Source organism: Styela clava, chromosome 2, assembly GCF_964204865.1.
Source record: "Styela clava chromosome 2, kaStyClav1.hap1.2, whole genome shotgun sequence".
NCBI classification, from domain to species: Eukaryota; Metazoa; Chordata; class Ascidiacea; order Stolidobranchia; family Styelidae; genus Styela; species Styela clava.
Window position 1 is genome coordinate 12,098,602 of NC_135251.1, and position 17,897 is coordinate 12,116,498.

General features: G+C 37.4%; 1 protein-coding gene across 1 annotated transcript; it reads left to right on the forward strand.

Annotated features, from left to right (window-relative positions):
* Positions 1–2,823: 2,823 nt before the first annotated feature.
* On the forward strand, positions 2,824–17,871 carry LOC120336723 (uncharacterized). Its single transcript, XM_039404480.2, has 8 exons — positions 2,824–3,034; positions 4,146–4,281; positions 4,995–5,149; positions 6,555–6,675; positions 7,348–7,628; positions 10,468–10,649; positions 16,302–16,351; positions 17,343–17,871. The coding sequence occupies exons 1-8, from the start codon at positions 2,896–2,898 to the stop codon at positions 17,401–17,403; spliced, it is 1,125 nt and encodes a 374-aa protein (XP_039260414.2). The 5' UTR covers positions 2,824–2,895; the 3' UTR covers positions 17,404–17,871.
* Positions 17,872–17,897: the final 26 nt, after the last annotated feature.

The window sequence follows — 17,897 nt, forward strand, 5'->3', positions numbered from 1 at the left end:
AGGCTGTAGTTTTTACTTGAAGCATGGCGTCACAATGGTTCCCTGTTTCGTAATCAATCGTAATCTGTTTATCGTAAATTGCTCGAATTTTTGCGTAGATACGAGAATTTTCTTTGAGTTAACTATACATATACGTGTGTGTATTATAAATTTATATAATTTCAACAAGAAGCGGACATTAGGCGTGGGAATACAAGAGATTTACGGCGCATCTGAAACATTATGTTTAAAACGTGGCGCATGGTATGTGAAAGGTTGGCCACCCCTGCCATAGAAGATATCTGAATGTTTAGCTTAAAATTTTCTGATTTCAGTTTTGTTGTATCTGAGGCCGAGCGCTTCGAAACACTGATATATCGAAAAGGCGGTGTTTCGACTTTCGACGGCTTAAGTATATGGCATACCCGGCCACTCTTTCGGTTACCAGTCCGTGTCGGGTATTAGTTAGCCAGTTTAGTTATTTGTTTCAGATTCATGGACTTGGTGGCGGAAGAAGACGTAACCTACTAGCGGTTACGTGAAACAACCTAAGTCTACGAAACTGCGAATCCATGCAGCGTGATAGGAGTGCGGTGACCAGCGTGTTCCACACGTTTAGCACGATGCGCTGCTACACCGCCGACTTACATGCTAGCGCGATAGAAACATGTGTTCTGCTAATTTGTCACAGTTTGTCCTCAAATATCTGTCAGTTTCAGCAACCTCAACTCTGTATGGTAAAGATTTCTCAATTGCTGGCCAAACGGCTAGAGAATTGAGGTCAAGCACAATAGGCAAACGCGTAGAATATCTTGTGTGTTTTAGAAGGGAAATTAAGATTTATGAATGCATAAAATATGTAATTAGACAAAAGTGGCTACATTTCTCTCACGTTTCTCTAACTGATATCCGGTTTCTTTTCATTTACAAGTGCAAGCTTGTAAAATTTCACTTGTACAAAAATGTTTTCGCATAATTCCAGCGCGGTGACCGTACATTTGAACCCATATGTATGTATCGCGGGTTCAATCTATATGCGGGTGCTAAAACCCATGGGTTATGGATAGTAAGGGTTCAAATATCCGTAAAACAATTTTTTTTTTCTATATATGCAATAGTATGCAGGTGCAATTGTCGAGGGTTCAAACGTACGTGGCTTACTATGCCTCAACCAGGGCTTAATAAATAAGGTAGGGAAGGCCGAATAGGAAATAATCTTGCGTTTCTAAAAAAAATATCAGATATAGGGTGGCCCTGCCCCATAAAATGGAACCCAGTCCTTTTAGATTATATTAAATGGGTTGCGCAACGGAAGCATGTGCACACTGTATACTGCACGTATAAAAAAGAATGCCCGCAAAGCTTGAATCTGTTCTGGACAGACATTACCATTAACTTATTCACGGTTCAGAAATATCGTTTCCAGGCGCGTCGGCTAACGATGGATTATGTCACTGTTGCTATAAGTCAGGATTCAACTTAATATCACGCACTAATAATATCGCGGCGAGAATGACGACAATCGTGTCCGCCCGCTGGTATATCGGATTCATTCTTATTCACCGAAACCAAAATTATAGAGGAAATAGTAGGCGGGAAGAAACTAAGGCGAATCTGTCAGTACTGTGAAATGTTTTTAAGAAGGTTTTGAATGTTTTTAAGAATGTTTATGAACAGGAGACTTTGCCCTTTTCCGTCCTACCTTGCCTTTTACATTTGGTCAGGCCAAAGTAATCATATAAGAGCGATTTTATGTGGACGATTGAGTTAATCCAAGCGCCCTGTTTCGTCGAGCGCTTAATAGACGCGATCCGCCATAGTACATAACAGTTTCCTCGAAACAAAGAAAATGTTTTTGTATTAGGTTTGACAGTCAGTATTGCAAAACCAAGATTACGTGTTATTTTTACGTATACGACTGTTGTTCATAGTTGTTTATGAAAAAATAAAATAAAAATAGGAAACCTAACCACGCACGTGGAAAAGTCTAAAAGCCAATCGTGATATCTAGAAGAAGAAATTAGCTCATTGAATTAGTCACTGTGCGTTCGGAAATGTATATATATATATATGTTCGCCTAGTCAGATAAAAGTGGGACACAACCCTAAATTGAAGTCAGAGCAGGAAAGCATTGAGATGCATTCGTATTGTAATACTAGACGGAAGATGAAGGATTGCAAGTAACATTAAATCAGATTATAAACACGAGTGCGATGCTACTATAGGACTAGTAAGTTACGATAGTCGACAGTTTCAGATTCGCCCCGCATATTTTCGTGGGAATAGTGTGAAAAAAACATTTCGTTTTGGCCTTCGTGTCTATATATTTCTTCTTCGTGTTTATTAAATTTTTACGGGCCAAAAATATGATAGATATTTGTTGACTGAGTATTCAAGAAAGTCATTGCAAGCCTAAAAATTTGAATAATGACTAGAAAAAAAAACAGGGGGCAAAAAAATTGAAATGCATTCGTGTTGTAATATCAGATAGAATTTTATAAGGATTGCACGGGGCTCCCGAAGTATGCGAACCAAGATGGCGGACATCGGAACGTAACATGGGTAACAGGTTAGGGTTAGGCGATAATTTTTTTCCAATTTTCCTTATTTTAGTCCTATTATCAGTTCGAAGACTAGCCAAGAGCCTCCCGTAGTATTTATACCTAAAATTATGGCCTAACCCTAACCTAGTACAGATATTACGTTCCGTTGTCCGCCATCTTGGTTCGCATACTTCGGGAGCCCCGATTGCACTCTATATACAATCAGATTATAAACATGAGTGCGATTCAGCCAGCCACCCACTGAAATTTATTGCTGAAAATGTACGAGAAACAATTCCCTAAAACTAATAAATATATAGTTTTCCAGATATTATTTTTTAATTTAGTTTATTGCAATACGAAACATAAAAAATGACACGACAAATTTTGTGGGGGAAGGCGATTTGCTTATTCATATTTCTTAGTTATGCTAGGGCAAAAACTCCCGAAGTGTGTGAATACAATGGTAATATGTGCGATGTTTCAACGGAATGCCTTGGGAAATTATGGAGTAAGTTATGTTCGGTTTTTGTTTTATTTCGTTGTGAATAAATCATTATCTAATGTATGTAATTTGAAGACGAACGTATAATTTTGACGGTTTCTCGGAACTATTCAACTCGTATACTGCTTCATTTTTTTTCAATCCACAATAAAAAGATAATTTGTCGTTATATAAAATAAAGTTATGCAGAATCAAATGTAACTTTCGCTTGATGTCGAAATTGTTAACATATTCTCCTAGCTGCACGTGTCTTTAAACAAATATTTGATTAATAGTATGTTCTGACAGAAAGTAAACGAGCCGGCTTATGCAATTTGGAGCTAAGCCCATATGCCTCAAGGTTTTCGATAATCTTACGATATAAGTTATATAAAATAAAGTTATGCAGAATCAAATGTAACTTTCGCTTGATGTCGAAATCGTTAACATACTCTCCTAGATGCACGTGTCTTTAAACAAATATTTGATTAATAGTATGTTCTGACAGAAAGTAAAACGAGCCGGCTTATGCAATTTGGAGCTAAGCCAATATGCCTCAAGGTTTTCGATAATCTTACGAATTAAGTTAAACAGCCAAATAATGTTTAGAGCATTTGGTATCGAGCCGTATTGATTTGCATATTGCGAAGATTTTAACGTTCACAGATTCGAGTTCGTGGTTTGATCTGCCAGACAACCTATAACATAATCCTCATGCCTCAATTCATTCAATACGTCTTCCGTATTCACACTGTTAAAATAATATATTATTTTTTCCAACTAGAGTGGTCGTCGGGCTAAGCGCATAGATGAATCACTCTTGATCAGTCCTTGAAAATAGTAACAGTTTGTAACCACGCAAACTCGCGGTTTTATGCTCGTCACGGTATGAAATTGAAATTCCATTTAGAATTTCTAAATCCGTGATAAAATGCAAATAGTTGATTTCCGATCATATTTTATTTTTAAATTATTTTCGAGGAGTCAAATTACTAGAAAATCATAATAATAATTCTTATCTTATCGCAATATAATAACAACGAAACCGCCTGAAAATTGAGCTTCGTCAAAGTCCATTCTTTGAATTATACATGCCAAATCAACTCTATAAACTATCTCCTATTCTATCAAATTGTAGATGACGCCAACACGTACGGATGCCGTGGCATGACTTATCCAACGTTATATGAAACCAGAGGAAAGACGGAATTTTGGATCGGTCTTTCACGCCCACAAGGATATAATTCCAGCAATTTGACTTTCTCGGTTGTTCAGTAAGTTAAGAATATTTTAACTTTATATTTTTCTCTTTTTCCGATACTCCCGAAGTATGTGAACCAAGATGGCGGACACTTGGACACGCATGTGTACCATGTTAGGGTTAGGCCATAATTTTTATTCCAATTTTCCTTATTTTAGTTATATTACGAGTTCGGGGACTAGCCAAAGTGGCTCCCGTAGTATTTGTACCCGAAATTATGGCCTAACCCTGCCCTGGTATACATCTTACGTTCAGGTGTCCGCCATCTTGGTTCACATACTTCGGGAGTACTTTTTTTCACGAAATTGAAAATTATGTTGAAATGCACAATTTATAGACCACAGTGGACGGAAAATTAGTGACACAGGGGTTTCGCACATTTGGGAAAGGCGTGATTATCAGTGAACCTTTTTTTTTTAAAGAAATTGGTTGGTGGTTTTCTGAAATAAGGAACCTTCTTATAGTTGAGGTTCTAGGTTGCTTTTGGTTGATACCTCTTAGGTCCTATTTGATTTTAATTTTGACTTCCACATTATGGAAGCATACAGTAAACAGCTTTCGTAAACTTTGATAGAAAGTGAATATTCATATCAAAAATGAAAATCGGACTTGGGTACTGACAAACGGTCTGCTATGTCGCCGAATTTTTTTCTGTTTTTCTATTGACGACACTGTATATATAATAGAAAAAGCTCAATTTTATTGAACAAAATTTTAATTTTCCAGAGAAATAGATCACACTTGGTCGAATGTACAAGGTTGTTGCTCGTTGCGGCTGGGAGAGTTTTGCGAATTGCCGCCTTTCAAAAAACAAGGAATTTATCACATATTTGCCCCGTACGGGCGTAATGAACACGAATATTGTGAATATGAAATTCAAGGTAGGTAGGGATATAGTTTAGTAGAATTTGCATATTTATCCCAAGAAGCGAAAAGCCGATAGGAAGGTCTAGCCATATGGCAAACGACGGCCTCTCGTCCGGTTACCACCATTCCATGTCGGGTATGGGATTAGTTAGCTAGTTATTTGTTTTTGGAAGCATGGACTTGATGGTAGAGGAAGCCTTGACCGACCAGTGAATACGTGAACCACCCTACGGCGGAAAGGAGTCCAGCAATCCGCACATAACCATCACCGCATGGGATTTGAATCTGCGGACCCACACAGGGTGGTCAGAGGTGCGGTGGCGAGCGTATTCCTAACGCTTAGCACGATGACCCGCACCGCCGCGGTATAATTATGTAATGCGGCTCGTTTATCGAATGGGCTCAAGGCTCGATTGCCGTGATCTAATATTTCTTTCGTGGAAGTTGAATTTTCTTAATTATTTAATTTGTTGAAAGTAGAGACGAAATCAGGGTCGAAATATGGTCAAGGATCGTGTTGTTTTGTTTGCGTTGGACATTTACGTCCCGTCTACTTTAATATTTGTAAAATAATTACCGAGATACTTGAACAAAAGAATATTAAAATATATATATAATAACAAAATACTTCCATCGACGAAATATGCAATCACGGCGTTTGAGACCCGCACGTTGTTGATAAACGGATCTCTGCACTCTGCACTTGAGTCTCCGTGGGCTAGAGCGTTTGTATACAATATAATGGCTAAATCCCCATAATTAACCGCGCTATGTACACAACTACCCACAATTTACTATTTCAAGAATAACAGCATACGTTATCTACGTTCTTATACGACACAGTCAATCACAATCATCAGTTAAATAAAATAGCATTTACTCTTTGGTTAAATAACATCTTCAATAGCATTTGAATTCCTATTTTTGAATTGTAAATTCTTGCAACGCATTTTCAACATTGCTAAGATATTACGGGACTTAATCCTAATAATGGTAAAATTTGTCTCTGGGAAGAACGATTGGAGGATTAAATATTGACCGTGACATTTCGCAAACATTCCTCCACTACATACTTGCCCTTTGCATTGTTTAAATTACATACTTTCGTTCGCATAATGTCAAGAAATTCCACGCAACGCTAATTCCATACATGGAGTTTCTTATTTACATATTCGATTGCTATTTGTTCACGTAGGACACCCCGGATTCTTGACTGAACGCAGAGTTTTATGATCATAGAATCAAATATCCGGTTCGATACCAAATATAGCGACGACTCCCTAAAAGTAAAGTTCAATATTCCGCGTTTCCACCACACCCGCAAATAATATTACTGATAGAAGACACTAAAATTATTGAATGAAATGATTGCAAAGATAGCGATTCAATTTCTTGAATAAAATCACTTGGAATTTTCAGAATATCAGGCCGTCGAATTGAAATGGTGTTTTCTGGATGATGAAGGAGTCTGTTTATCTCTTGACGATGGGGTTATTCATGTTGACGAAAAATTTGGTTATGATAGAGGAGAAATAACATCGTGAGTTCTGTAGCAAGTTGATTTAATTTTTAAATGTAAATTTTTGACCTTGCTGTTGACGACGTCAGAAAAAATTGAATTCATCCAATAATAGTACATTCAGGTCCTAATCGCAAACCAAGTCCCCCCGCCGAAGTAACTCACATTACCGGTAAAACCGTGAAAATCGGTAGCGATACGGTGAGACATAGAGCCCCGAGTTTCTTTGCTGAAAATCAAGTCTGATGAAATAAAAAGTGTTCCCCTTCGATTAAAAATAAAATTGATTCAAAAAAATCGATTCAGAAGTTCACTTAGTGTACAAGAAAAATGCAAGATATAAATACCGATTTTCAGCGATTATGAGTGAATGAATGAAATATATTGTTATTCATTTACTCATGAATATATATCTAAACGTAATATTTGAAGACCAGTGCAAAACTGGCGAGTAAGACGGATGATTAACTAGCATCGTTCCAGTTCGTGCAGAAAGTGTTTCCATCAAATTTCAAATCTGACCTGATTTGTTTCATCAAATCTTGATGGTTATGGTTAGACATGAGTAATGTTTATAATCTTATATCGCAATTTTTACGTTGTCGCCAAAGATAGAAAATTTTATATTAGTCATGCAGAAATTATATTCGTCATTTATATGATTAGTTTCGAAACAACATTCATTTATTTCAGAATTGATTTCCTGTTCTTCGAAGTTCCATCTAAACATGGCCAACTGGGGGATGTGAGCCCTGATGGTGTCACTGTAAACATCCCGAATATTACATTAGATGGAAACAATGTTATCGTTAATAATAGTGTTGTGAAAGCTGATATGGTGAAAAATACTGATCGCTTCAACATACTTGAACACTTTGAGAAGCACAACACAAATTGTGGAAAATTGATTTGTGTATTTTATCGAATCAATCGGTTTCATAATAAATTCAGTGAAACGCCGATTTGTGCGTCAGGTGAGTGACAAAGAAACAAATTTTTATCCACAATCTGCTTGTATTTTAAATCAAACGGTTGCTTCGATTAAGAGTTATTTTCTGCATTGAGAATATAGGCTTAACTACTCTTCTCTATATTAGGCCATATAACGCTTGTTGATCACATTTAAGTTGCAAAGTCCAAAATCTCTCTCCATATCGTCACGCTAATAACCGAATTGCGTAAGTCATTTTTAGCAGTTTTGAGAAAAACGTGAAAAACTTCCTAATTATTTTGTTATGCAATTGAGAGTCAATAATTTGCCATGGTTCAATTTTTTGATCGTAGCCGGATTTAAGTTAATTTGTATGACGCAGTTAAGTGACGTCATAATGGCGCACTGTGACTTAGGCAGAAATGTGTCTATGACTTGGGGACATACGCAATTTTGCAACTTCACTATATGCACCAGTCCTGAAAACCAAACATTCCAAAAACGAATGTAATTCTCAGTATCTACAATGTCTAATCCCCAAAATAGCTAATCAGTTTCAATTACATTATTTTTTATGTTTAAAAATATATATTTCATCCATATAACACTTTCTGCACACCCACCGAAATAAGACTAAGATTAAATATAAAGAATAAAACAGCAATGCACCGAATATAAAAGCCAACCAAGGTAAATTGGACTCGGATAGTGAATATCACAAGTGCACGTCTTCCTATACTGTAGTAAAAATTCAAATTAATACGCGCTAAGCTAGAATCCGAGATGCAAAAACTCGAAAATACTTCGCCGAGGTTATTTTGCCTTTGTGACGTCACAATAGTGCCGCGGTAACAATGATAATTCATTATGACGAAACAATTGCACAAATGTGCATGTCATACTAAATCTCCATTTTTATGGGTTTCGGAATTCCTAAAATAAAATCTGAGTTAACAGACAGGTGCGCAGCATTACATTAATACCTATTCTATAAAAAACTCAAAATCGCCAAAAATGACTTACGCAATTCGGTTATTAGCGTGACGATATGATTTATCCTCTGACGTCATATTAGGTTTCGGTCGTGGCAGTTCTAAGTATCGTTTTTCACTATATATTTGCACTTTAAATTATATATAATTTGTTAACATGAGATAAGAAATGTGGTTGAACACATCACACATACGCAGAAAAACTGTAATTCTAACTGAAAACCTATTATTTAAATTGAAATCCTATATTATACAGCGGGGGTGGACAACCTGTCCGACTAAATCTCCGTTATGCCTTGCGATCAAATCATACAGAGCAACTCCCGGGGATGCCAGAAATAAAAGCGTATAAAGATATAAAGACCTTTTAATGGTCCTCTCTCTTCGATCGGCAGCTACATATCAGCCCTGACTTTTCAACAAATAATACGCGTCAAAATGCGCGTTGGCAGAATCTCATGGTCTAGTGAGAATGACGTCATCGGAAACACCGCGCTCATTAAAATTTCAGTGAACGATTATCGAAATTCTTGACCATGTTTATCATGATAAAAATATCGAAAGAGATGTAAAAAATATTCTATCCTCAAAACTGCTCACGTATACAATGAAAGATATCTAGGAAATTACGAAAAATGCAAATTTCTGCTCTGGTGATCACATTCCCCATAAGAGCTAATGTTAAAATTGTTTTGTTTACATCACTTTTCTTTTTGCGCGTAGGATTGGTTTTTAATGAATAAGGTCTAATGAGAAGCAAATGCAAATGGTCTCAAAAGTATAGGCTATGATTTCGTTAAGATGCCATATGTATATATTCATCAAACTCTTTGTCGACGGATTGTGCAAAGACTTTTCGGTACTCTCGAAGTATGTGAACCAAGATGGCGGACATCGGAAAGTAGTATGTGTACCTGTATGTGTTAGGGTTAGGATATAATTTCAAGTACAAATACTACGAGAGTCACTTGACTACTCCCCGAACTCGTAATCGAACTAAAATGAGGAAAATTGGAATAATATTGGGACCTAACCCTTAGCTGGTACGCATTCTATGTTTCGGTGTCCGACATCTCGGTTCACATACTTCGAGAGTACCAACTTTTCGACGGTACCCAGATATCAGCGAAAGTGGCGCCGCCTCGCACCCATCCATGTTGGTTAGGGTCATCGTTTCATTTTTGATGCATCAACTAAAAAATAAAATCCTAAATGGAAACAAGGTTCAAAGTTCGTGGTATTTCGGAGAATTTGCAGAATTGTCTCGGGTCAGGATTGCGCATACATTTTATCTCGAAGTAAGTGAACCAAGAATTGAAATTATAAAGATTGACACTAAACTGGTTATCAGATTGAAATCACTTTTACGAATATGATTTTTGACACGTCAGAGAAGACAACTATTGTTGGCAGCTTTATACAAAAACAATCGTAAAGACAGTCATTTGTTGGCCAAGGCATCGCTCCATTATAAAACAAAAACAAACTAACCGCTGATTGATTATTGTTTGGAAAGAAATTTCTTATTGGCACGTTGTCAAGTTCGTTCAACATTCGACGCGATCGACTATTTCGAGATCGGCGATCGTCGTTTTGCCCACTCCTGATGTGTAGGATAGATGTTAGGATTTGACAGATCGCCATCCAAAAACACTCAATGCAGAAAAATTTATTTTGTTTTCAATTCTTGACAAAATAGGCTTGAATACAAATATTAAAAAATATGGATGGATGGTATGTTAATGAGTCAGCATTTTATCATATTCCCTTAGGCTTCATGCTGAATAATATTATTTTAATGTTGTTATTAGGTTAATCTCATTTAATGAAAATGAGTTTCGCAGAACTTATGTGTAATCGCATTTTAATTTCATCGCTATTTGTTTTCAGCTGATCTATCGTCTGCGGAATGTTCTACAAGTGAAGGTCAAAAACCAACCTCTTCATTAAACACTCCTGTTATCGTGGTATTTGTCATGTTTGGTGTTATCATTTTGATAATTATTGCGGTTATTAAACGAAATTCGTGTCATCTACCACTATCACAACATTGTAAAAGGAGCCAACGCATGGTGAGTGTCACGTTTATAATGTAATCATGATGTTCTTGGATATGAGAAATTGCTAGCAATTAAATTTTACATCTTTGATAAATATCTTTATTTAGTATTATTCATCGCTTCTCTGAATAACACGGGTTACCATGTAGCTTATGTATATACCAGTGGCGGCGCGTGGTCATTTTGACAACCGGGGCAAGCTACTGCGGGACCAAGTCACCCCCATCTACGGGGACAGGATGAGCGCTGTAAGTTCTCCCATCATTTTATGAGTATAAAAACCATTCCATCGGTAACAACCAATCGGCAAAAGCGACAATTTTTAACGATAAGAAAGTGTCTTTAAAACCGGTCCAAGTCAAGGGATTAATACATAAACCTCTTTCAAAAGGAAAGGCAATATTTACCCAGATAAATACAATGACATATTAACAGAAACTTCGGGAAAGCAGACAAAACCTAAAATAAGGTTTAAAACGTTACTATGAAGAAAGGAAAGGTAATGCAAAGGTAACGACATGCGTCGTTCACTCATAGATATATATGCTGCTAGACTTCTACTGCTTGAACATATACGCCGCGGTTTCTTGGAAGCAAAATGCTCAATAACGCGCTGATTAAAGTCATGCATCCCAGAAATAACGTCTCTGTGAATGGATAAAACAGCCAAGGAATTTAATCTATCTTGCTTCATTGTGTTTCTGAGATACGTTTTAATACGCTTCAGCGTGCTGAATGTTCGCTCTGCGTCGGCGGAAGAAATAGGCGTCGTCAAAATGATGTCCAGAAATTTTGCAGACGCCGCAAAGGTAGTTACTAGAATGTTATCTATGAGGAACCCATAGAGCGCGCAAGTTGATGTGATGTTCAAAAATGTTTGATTGGTGTATATACATCGCAATTCATTTTCCAATTTACCCACGTTTATAATGGGGTAAAATTTGGAGACAGTAGCCAACAAATGGATGGGAAATTGACGTGCAAATTTTGAAAATTTTTTGGGGTTTATCAAAGAGAACGCGGCAAGGTGTTCAGTGCGCAGACGATCGCCTATTTGATTCACCAGAATGTCACAGCATTCCTTTGCAGACAAAATCAAACGCTGCGTTGTTTGCCCGCGGCGTAAAGAAGCACTCCATGTGTCGTCGTATTTTATTGTTTCCCGGATACGAGATACAGCATCGCAGAAGTCTGAAATACACGACTGCACAGACGCTCCATCCATTAGCCTTGACTGCAATGCGCCGTATAATACATCCACGTGATAGAATATTGTGGAGAAAAAAATGAAAACTCACCATCTTCTAGCAGACGCTTTAGACCTGCCGCCTCCCTCACAGAGCGTTCGTCCCAAACCGGAGAGCTCTGAATGCCATTGAAACACTCAATGAGCTCAGACCTAATTTTGGACACGCCCTGCACCACGCGTGATTGGAAGTTCCAACGTGTTGGTGCACAAGCTGGGAGACGGCGGCTACATATCTGGTGAAGGAGGTCAGAGCGCTTCGGCGAAACGGAAAAAAATGAAGAAAACCCCGAAACATTTGCAAAAAATATACGGACGAGAGGGGTATCAAGACACATATTTTTAATAACGAGGTTAAATTGGTGTGCATAACAATGTAAAAAATGCGCATGAGGAAAATCTTCTTTTATATAAACTTGAACACCATGTTTCGACCCACTCATGACTGCCGCGCCGTCATAAGTTTGAGCTATCAATTTTGACTTCGCGTTGTAAAGCTATAGCACTTCTTTCAGTACAGCCGATATCCCGCAAGCCGTGCGATCAACGATTGGTACAAAGCTGTGAAATCTCTCGGTAGGTTTACCATCTTTCACAAACCGAAAAATCACAGCCAGTTAGGAAACGCACGTGATGTCAGTTGTCTCGTCAGACTGAATCGAAAGGAACTGGCAATTCTCAATTTCCAGAGCCAAATGTTGTAAATAAATTTTATACATTGAGTCGAGCAAATCATTTTGGATATCCTTAGATGTCCCTTTCGAAACAGTTGCGGCATCAAGATGACCTCTCAATACTGTATCTAGGGATGCGGTGTATTCCACCATATCCAAAAATACCCCTCTATTAGAAGAGCCAGCCCGTTCATCGCGCCCACGGAGGGACAGCTCGTGACAACCAATGAACTTCAAAACATCTATCAATCGACCGAGAACATGGCGGTTTTTCTCGACGTTTTGGTTGTGCCGACGAATAGAAACCGCGCGTCCTTCATCCAACTGTGCTGCAATATTAACATTTCCAAATGTTCGGTATTTTACTGCATTGTCCAGATGCTCCATAGAAGATTGATGATCCCTGGCACGCTCGGAAAGATGTTTAAGATCTCTAAAACCAAATTTACACCAACGTGAGTCACGGGCGGTAGCAAAAAGTAGGCAATAAAAACAAAAAAGTGCATTTTTGTCCTCGCTGTAACACAACCATTCGTGTTTTTTATACCAAGTTTCTGCGCAGAATGTACGCCGACGCTTTCCTCTGTCATGGGATTATTCCAGTGAACAATTTTTTGGTTGGTAAGGCCCAAGACGTTGTACCTCTAATTTTTGTTCAACCTTATTCATTATGAGGTCTAAGGCTAAGAAATGCGAAGCCGGAAAGAAGTGAGGAGCTCAAAAGGAATGTAGAAAATCGAAAGCAAATGGACTAAAGGTCTAACTGATTCAAATAGCGAAACAAGCGACAGAAACGAAGGCGAGGAAACTATCAACTCTTCAAGCAACCAACGAACGAGAAGGAATGCGTGGATATGTCAACATGTTGTTGTAAGAAACGTCGGCATTGTGTCGTCATAATTTCGGGGCTAGCCCCGATCGGCCCCGATAATTTAGTAAAAGAAACAGAAAACAAACGAGACAAACGCGGCGAGTGGAAGATAAAAGAGAGAATACGATATACAATGAGCAACCGGGGCAAAATCGGCGTCGCCCCGTCGACGTTCGGCGAAGGCTTTGCGAGCGAAAAATGAACCATGTCGGGAAAATATGGCTAGTGTAGACAGTCTGTGCAACCGATATTGAGGTATTTTTCGAATATTTTTTATTATACCGAAAAAACAACCGGGGCATTGCCCCGGTTGGCCCTATTGACGCGCCGCCACTGGTATATACTCTATGTATCATTCCCTGAGTGAATTGGCATTGGTGGACTTTAAGCCCGAGTTCTCGAACTGCGACAGCGACAGTCTCGAAGTGCTTATCACTATGCAAAAAATAAATCCGCTCCATCTAACAAATTGAGCAACGTCGGGGTAAATTTTGCAAGCAAGAAAATATATGATTAAATGCGACCGTTGGTCACATAGCAGTTTGCAAATATTTCGACTTTGCAACTGCAGCGTTCTCTTTTTAATTAGGAAATACGTGCTATTGCGTCCTTACTGCGGGAGGCTGTTCATCTCTGTGTCACATTTTCCCTACGGCACATTAGAAAATACACAAAGTTGAGGGGGTTGATTTTAATTTTGAAGTCAAGGAATTAACAATTGGAAAAACGTTAAGAACCCTGTATTAGAATATCATCGCCCATCATTCGTGTGAAGCGGTGAGAAGACCTTATAGTGGTAGTCCTAATGTACAAGGTACCATATAAACGGTTGAAAACGATTTTAAACCGGAATTACAGCAAGCAAAATGAGAGACAAAAATCATCTGTTCAGAAATATTCAGAACTCCCGCGAGAATCTTCTTTCTCTGGTTGTTAGTACATTGCGGGGGCCCGCAGCATGCCCTCTCTGCAATTGTGTAATGATTGTCGAGCGTGTTGCGAGATTACATTATTGTCGTTTTTTTTGGGGGGGAGGGGGGGGGCTTAGATGGACTCGAATATAGAGCCATGGAATTTAGAATTGGGCTTTGCATGATAAAAATTTTTTACTCGTTCTGACCCAAAATTGTACAAACATAGAATTTAGTAGGAACAAAAGTCATTTCAAGTGTTAATTTCTAGATATTTCGATAAGACTTACGTAAGAAAAACTATTATAAAACAGACCTAATAAAAAGAAATAGGCAATTGCTAGGTTGAAGAAAAAAGAAAACCCTTCTAAGTTACACGTGAGAACTGTCACGGAATATCTTATATCACCGTCTTATTCAAATATTTGACAAAGTTAACAATGAGTCAAGGACTCTTTAAAGTTTGTCCAGAGGTACAAAGAGCAAATCTAATAATGAAGTGCCACTCAGACTTTGTAACGAACAATTAATTTGGGTGTCGGTAGAGAAGGATGTTCATTGGTTCCCAGAAGATTGACGCCTTTCTTTCACCAAGGATTTAAAAGTTGACGCTCTATCGCATTTTATTCGACATTTCATCAATCGTGTTCCCTGTAGTAGGTTTTCATCAAATAATTTAGATAGATTTTAGCATCCGCATATAGATCGCACCCGCGGACATTTGTACCCATGTATATTTGCACCGGCGGATATTTTTGCACCTTCGTACATTAGCACCTACTTACATTTGCAACCATGTACTTTGTAACCATGCATATCTGAATCCACGGACATTCGAAATGAAGACGGATATTTTAAGCATAGCTTGTATTCTTGCTGAGGGTCGCTAAGTTTTTACTGTCATTGCGAGTTATAATCCTATCCCACTTGAGTCGGTCATTTTCTTTCAATGAAATACCTCAAACGTAGTCGAAATGCAAATATCTGTGGGTGCAAATGTTCATGGGTGCAATCTGTACGTGGGTGCTAAAATCTGCGGGCGCAAATGTACGTGGGTGCATGGATAATTAAACCCTTATCGACAAATGGTATTGAAGTGCAAATATAAACTAGGCTCAAATACATGTCTAGTACTTTTAGTTAGAGGTGCTTATTATTTTGAAACCAAAATGTTCTCGAAATAGCCGTAAAAGTTGTATGGCACAACACGAAGTGTGTGTACCAATACTAAGGTAACTAATTTTGTTTGCCTACTTTACATCAAGTTGTGTAAATGAACTGGAAGTTATGGGCAGGTGATATAAATATTCACTTGGCTGACACAGACAGTCCCAGAACTCGTAATAGAACTAAAATAAGGAAAATCGAAAAAAATTTATGGCCCAACCCTAACCTGGTACACATACTACGGGAGTACCCACTATCCAACATGAGACATTGTATACATATGTTCTTTTGTATAGTTATGTTAATAAAAATGTATATGTGGTTTTGATTAGTTAATATCTGATATTGATATTAATTTGTTAGGAGTATATCTGAAAATCGGAATCGTGTGAAATGAATTGAATTGACGCTCAAACATTAATGTTTTATTGGACACGAAGTGTGTACATATGCATTGTTTTACTGAATTGTTGTTGTTGCTGTTATTGTTGTAGTAGGCGGAAAATGTCTCTCCGCTGCCATCCAATTAATTTGAAATTATCAGTGCTATCAGATACTTCAACTTAGAGATACTTATCTTATCCGACCGGAACTGATTACTCATTTATTGAATAAATAAACCCTTTAACAATTTTCCATATCGTCGGTATAAACAAGACAATCTATTCCTCTTTGTTTGCTACATGCATACCGTTTGTTTATAAGAGCAGACTGCAAATTTACACACAGATAACAAATGACAGAAATTGAGTACCATTACTTTGAATATATCTTAAAATGTTTACTTTTCTTCAGGCTGGTAAGCTGAAAGTCAAAACTGCGAATTTTAACGATCCTAATGAAAAGTAAGTTATATTTTTTATTCCAAATCTAATATCTTCTGTAGATATAGGCACTGTGTCTATATCCTGGTTTTTAACATTTTATGAAGGCGCTTCTGAAGTATGTGCATTAAGATGGCGCACAACCTGAACCCCAACCTGGTACACATACTACTATGTTTATGTTGTGCGCCATCCAATATTTTTGACCATTTTAATACGATACCTTCAATGTCGCAAAAGAGATCAAATCTGCGGCCTTTATTGGTTATTAGTGATGTTATCGATTCAAATTTTGTGTCATTTTACATACATATATATTTCGCCAATGATTTTAGCAAACCGGGTTGCTCAATTCCTACACGATGATGCTTTTTAGGTACCCATGTTTGTATTTTGTGATTTTGTGTAATTTGGCAAGAACGGTTTTCGTCGGGCTGATTTTAGCGGTAAATATTCTCACGTAAGCGCGTATTTATATCTCCCTCTTGCGGAGCTAGCAGCGAGGCTTAGTAAACCGATTTGGAAAATGTTGAGTTCAATTGATGAAAAAATTACATTGGAACATTTCCTACGAAATTGTTCGCAATGAAACTCTATTTTTTATTTTTGAAATATTCTGGATATTCAAAAGTTCATTCTGGCAAAATTAAGCGAATGATCTAATGCTATACACTTCGATTAGTAAATGGCTCAAATCAATTATTTAATTCAAATATAAAATATTAATATTCAATTATTTTATACAGAAAATATGTTTCGAAAAAACGTGAAAGCATATGCCATTATTAAATTTGAAGCTTTAAAAATTCACACACACAAAACAAGAAATAGTAAAATTGGAATAAAACTATAACCTAACCTTAACCAGGTACGCAGACCACGTTCGGTGTCCTTCATCTTGGTTCGCATACTTCCATACTACCAAATTGATGATGCACTTTCATTTGGGCTATTATTATCATTTTTTTATTATTCAAATAGTAAACACTGATTACGGATTGAAATTTTGCAGGGTTGGTGACGAAGACAACAGTAAACATTTATTACAAAACGGAGATCAAAGTTTAGTGTGAAGGTTGCTGCTACTCAGGATATCATATGCATATTTGATGAATAGCTATAAATATATAAATAAACGGATACGTGGTAGTGTTAGCGAATAAATTGTTTATTTGTTTGTCTTGTCTCAAACCTTCAACCGACCAAAATCCACACATTAATAGCATTCACATGACACAGTGTTTCCCAATATAGACGGGTCGAGACCAAGGATTGGGTCTTCTAGAGATTTTCTTGGGTCTCTTGTTTTTCCATAAAAACATGAAGGTTAATGATCTTACTTTCTAGTAAATTTCACTTTTTCATCGACATTTTTTTTGAAGTGTTGCTCAATAGTAATTGTATATATATATGCAATATATCTGCTGCTGTTTTGCTTAAGTAAAGTCATGTGACGATTTCAAAAACTCGCTTATGGCAAATGAGCGCAAATTTTTCACATTGATGAGTTGATTTCTGGAAAAATAAATTTCATGTAAGAATGGTTGTTTTATAATGTAAAGTAATA